Consider the following 4,999-nt stretch of genomic DNA (forward strand, 5'->3'; position numbering starts at 1 on the left):
ACAAATAATTCCAGACTATAGTTAGTCGGTGGGGTTTGTGAAGTTACAGAACGATTCCAACTGAACATCAATCGCTCTGGTCTTTACAAGTCTTCACTGCCCATTCCACACGTAAAAGACATGCCAAATATTTAAGTTATCACGAAGACCAGACAAAATTTAGTTTGATATGAGCTACCGTCCTTTATTTTTCCACAAAATTCTGTCAAAGTCTCTGTCTACGCGAAAATGGGTGAGTTTAGAGACTTATTAAATGTATCTTTCTCTTTCCCATTTTGTTCGCAATGCTGTGTTATCTTGTGTCCTACTGATTGTTTTGGTCTAACAGGGATTATTAAAATCCCACTATCTTTGCACATAGGTAGTTTTTTGTCTGCGTGATTTACTCAAAATGCCTAACTTCATCCGAGTTGTTTTTTTATGCTTGTTTACAGTGGTTAAACTCAGTCCGGGAGAAGTGGCGGCAGCGGGCCGTTCAAGTGGAAGTGAGAGTGATGTTGCTTCTCTAATGGAATTCAAGAATGCAATCACGCAGGATCCCCTTGCTGTGCTGCATAACTGGAAACACAGACTGCACTTTTGCAATTGGACGGGCATCCGCTGCAACACTGAAAAATGGCGTGTTGTGACACTGCATTTGAAAAACATGAGCCTGCAGGGCGTGCTCCCTCCCCAGCTCGGGAATTTGTCCTTCCTTCACTACCTTGATCTCTCCTTCAACAGAATTGGGGGCCCAATTCCCTCTGCTCTGGGACGCCTGAGCCGCCTCAACTTCCTTTATCTTCACGCCAACCTGCTGGAAGGCTCTTTTACTCATTCTCTTGGTAATTTGCGCAACCTGCAAGTGTTGACATCTTGGGCGAATCGCCACACGGGCAGCATTTCTACGGCATTGGGAAATTGTTCTATGCTTCGGGTTATTGATTTATCTGATAACGATTTGGAAGGCACAATTCCGTCCCAGATCGGATCTCTCACTAAGCTTGAGGTTCTCCATCTCGACAACAACCGAATCAGTGGAGAAATCCCAACTTCTGTGCTAAATTGCACAGAGTTGAGAAATCTGTCTTTGTTCAATAACTCGCTGAGTGGGGTGATTCCGTCGGAGATGGGCATCAAGATTTCCAAGCTGGAGTACCTGATTCTGCCAAAAATAATCTCAGCCGGGCGATTCCCAAATCACTGGGAAATTGCTCGAGGCTTTCTTGGCTTGAATTGGCGTGGAATGAATTGAGCGGCGTGATACGTCAGGAACTGGGTAATCTTCTCCGTCTGACCAACCTCAAACTGTTTTCCAATCATTTCGTGAGCGGAAGTGGAAATGCGAATAGTGTTCCTATATTGAATGCACTTACTAACTGCTCCCTGTTGAAAAGGTTGGATTTGACAGACAATCATCTTGGAGGTACAAAGCATGAGAGTTCGTGTTGCCGATTTTGGAATCGCACAACTCGTGAACGATGCATCCAGTAGGTCGACTTACAGGGATAATGCTTCCAGCAATTTGGTTTCAGGTTCTCAATTCCAAGCTAATAGCAATATGTGGAGAGGAGACCTACTGATGCCTCGCATCAATCTGATTGTGATACCTTAGAAAAGATAATTTCGCAATATAAGGCTTTCGTGGAAGCAACAACAAACAAAACTAAATCCCAACCATAACTTTGAAAACATAATAATCATCCAAATTTTGGTAAGCCTTTTCAATGTTCGACAAGACCATGAAAATAAATTTAGGTGAGGAGGCCAAAAATAAAATAGTGGAAAATGATTTTTTTTTTTGGCAAAGCATGGGTTGATTGGTAGGCTCATTTGTTTATGGCTTTGGCTTTCTGATAGATTCACTGCTAGATTACAAATTCCTAACAGTTTGTAATGAAAGAAAAAATTGAAATATGTCCTTGTGCTCGTGGCTTATTGTGGTGGTTTCTTTTTTTTTACAGTGTCAAGGGTTGACATGCTACCTTTCATTCTCTTTGGGTTCGGGATCAACATCTGCTCTTGTTAAACTCTAATTGTTATGTTTTGAAACCCATTGTGTACAACCAACATAGTTTGAGCTATTAATCTTTGAAGTTTTCTTAGTGTATAAAGAATTTAATCTAAGTTAATGTTATAATTTTTCTACAAAAAGTTTAAAAAGTAAAAGTGTTATAAAAATACGTAAACCTAACATTTCAAGTTCAGGAACTAATTTCTATGGAAATTAATTAAAAAAAAAAAAGAGAAATATTCCAATCATAAAGAAATTATATTTGGAAAATGGACATAATAATCTATAATGAATTTAATTTCATAAAAAAAATCTAAAAACAAAGTCATCAACCATATTATTGAAGTCAATTTTTCCCTCGTTTACATAGCAAATGTTGTACTTAGTTTTAGAAATAAGAGTTGAGTTTCCAAGCCTAAAACAAAGCCAAACTTATAGAATTCAAATTTCAAATTTTATGAAATGCATACCCACTCCAAATATGTACCCATTCTAAAAAGGAAAAAAAATTAAATGTTATATCAACCAACCTAAATATGTGCAATTTTCTTTTCCAAATTATAAATATGAGGAAGACAATAGTGCATTTAATACATAGTTTGTGAACATTTTTTATAAAAAAATATTTACTCACATTTTTTAATACAACTTCTTAAAATATATTAGAAAAATTTGAAATTCAAATTTAATTTTAAACTTGTGAATGAAGACTAGTATGACACATCTTTTATATATATGAAAAAGATAAATAATTTAAAATTTATGAACATTCTTCAATTAATATGTATATTAAAAAAATATACATAAATGTGTTAAATTTGTAATAATTACCTATTTAATTATAATTGAAAATGTATTATATTTAGAAAATTTTAAAACTTTTTTATATATTTTTTAATCAAATTTAAATAAATAAAACTCTATCAAAATTGAAAAACTGAAGTCAAGCAAAATTGAAATTACCTTTTATTTTATAAAAAAAATAAAATTACTTTCTATTTTATAAAAGGTAAAATTGCTCCTTTTAATAAAATAATATTTTGATTTTAAATTATGTATAAAGAACTATGAGATTCCATCAACAACTATAACATAGGTAGGATTGTCAGCTAAAGCCTTGAGGTGACTTACAAGAGGTTAAACTTATCTAGTTATAAAATTATTGCGGAAGTGGAGGCTCCGCACTGTAACATATTGAACCTACGTCACTGCATTCTTTAATTCGTTTGGTCACGATGTAACCACCAAAAGTTGTCGTTTGGTCTTTTGCATGTGGAATCAGCAGTTAATGAGCATATCGATTTTTGCTTGCATGGAATCAATTTGTAACCCCACTGATTGACAAATTGTTTGTAATTTGTAATTATTTTTGGCGTTTCATGGCGTATCCTATCCGCACAACTGTTCAAGTATCATGCCGCCGCCCCTTCAACAGTTTTTTTTTTTTTTTTTTTTTTCATTTCTTCTTCTTTCTTTCTCTTTTTTATTGAGATAATGGAAGAAATATATATAAGAGGGCCTTTCCTCCACATCTTTTTAGTTTTTGTCTTTCCATTATTTTCTCATTTTTATTGAAATAATGGAAGAAATTCTCATATATATATATATATATATATATATATATATATATATATATATATATATATATGTGGAGGGCCTCTTTTAATATTTTCTAGTTTTTTATTAATATATTTTATATTAAGATATGTATTTTTTCTTATTATACACTTTTTTGATATTATTGTATTTATATCTTTTATGTAGAGGCTATTAACTTTATATAATCTTTCACACTTTGCGTATTATTTTGTTCATGTGATCTGCTCATATTTTAAGAAGGTGTTTTTATCATATTAGAGAGTTTTTAAATCAAGTTAAATTACTACAAATGTTATCCCTTCAAAAAGTATGCTACAAATCCTATTTTAATTAACACATTGACATCGAATAACATTATGAAATTATGTGGAGGTTAAATTAGTAAACCCTTACAAATAAACGTATGATATCGAATATATGTGGAGAAATATTTGTACAAAAAACTTATGTACTTGTAAACAATCCATGAAATTTTTTATCTAACTAATTAAATTTATAGGGGAGAATTGAGAAGAAACCTTGAATGAATACTCAAAACCATGTACCACTAGAAAACCATGGTATAATGAAACCACAATGCCCCCATGTGCTCAATCAATTCATCCATGAATAGAAAACATAACTCATAAGGCATATTTGATCAATAACTCTCAATGGCTCATATCTCCAAGTCTAGTGCTCCACTATGGAAGTTACCACTCATCTACTATGCAAACATCCTTAACTCCCAATTCTAGCACCTAGAAGTAGAAGATGATATAAATGAGTTTTACTTTATTTGTAATTACCACCATTGTGCTCCACTTCCTTCATGGATGCCACCAGAACTAATATCTAAACAAACCATGATAATAGTTAAATAATATTATCTCTCATACATGAGAGTGGTCATCCATGTTCCCTCTCTATTATGCTTAGAGAAATGACCTGCATTATACATAGGATTACAATTAAATATCATACTTTCCTAACATAAAGTACATCAAGATTTATGCCTTCATTATCACATTATGTATCCATTTGACATAACCATATTCTTAGAGTTACATTGTGCCTTTCCCATATTATCAATAGCATGACATGCATTCACGTCTCCATCATTGATAAGACTTACCGCCTTACATGTACGCATGTGTACTTTTGTTGTTTGATGTCACATTGGGCATATGTATTTGCATGAGTGTTTCTTGGCTACTAAGAGAAAAATCATTATTCCTTGATATCATCTCCAACTCATGTTCTTACCATTCTTATCATTCAATTCACTCACATATTTGATACATAATGTATTACATACATTTATTTCTTTACATGATTCTAGGTCCACAAGACTCAATATGTAGAATACTAATCTCTAGAGCTTGGCAAGGAAAAGAAATAGTGAACCTCCATTGATTATTTTAGAAC

At 33.0% G+C, this 4,999-nt stretch overlaps 1 protein-coding gene across 1 annotated transcript; it reads left to right on the forward strand.

Moving 5' to 3' along the window:
• Nucleotides 1-228: 228 nt before the first annotated feature.
• LOC131048851 (LRR receptor-like serine/threonine-protein kinase EFR) lies at nucleotides 229-1,234 on the forward strand. Its single transcript, XM_059217277.1, has 2 exons — nucleotides 229-232; nucleotides 435-1,234. The coding sequence occupies exons 1-2, from the start codon at nucleotides 229-231 to the stop codon at nucleotides 1,232-1,234; spliced, it is 804 nt and encodes a 267-aa protein (XP_059073260.1).
• The last annotated feature ends 3,765 nt before the right edge of the window (nucleotides 1,235-4,999 follow it).

This window comes from Cryptomeria japonica, chromosome 3 (genome assembly GCF_030272615.1).
Source record: "Cryptomeria japonica chromosome 3, Sugi_1.0, whole genome shotgun sequence".
NCBI classification, from domain to species: Eukaryota; Viridiplantae; Streptophyta; class Pinopsida; order Cupressales; family Cupressaceae; genus Cryptomeria; species Cryptomeria japonica.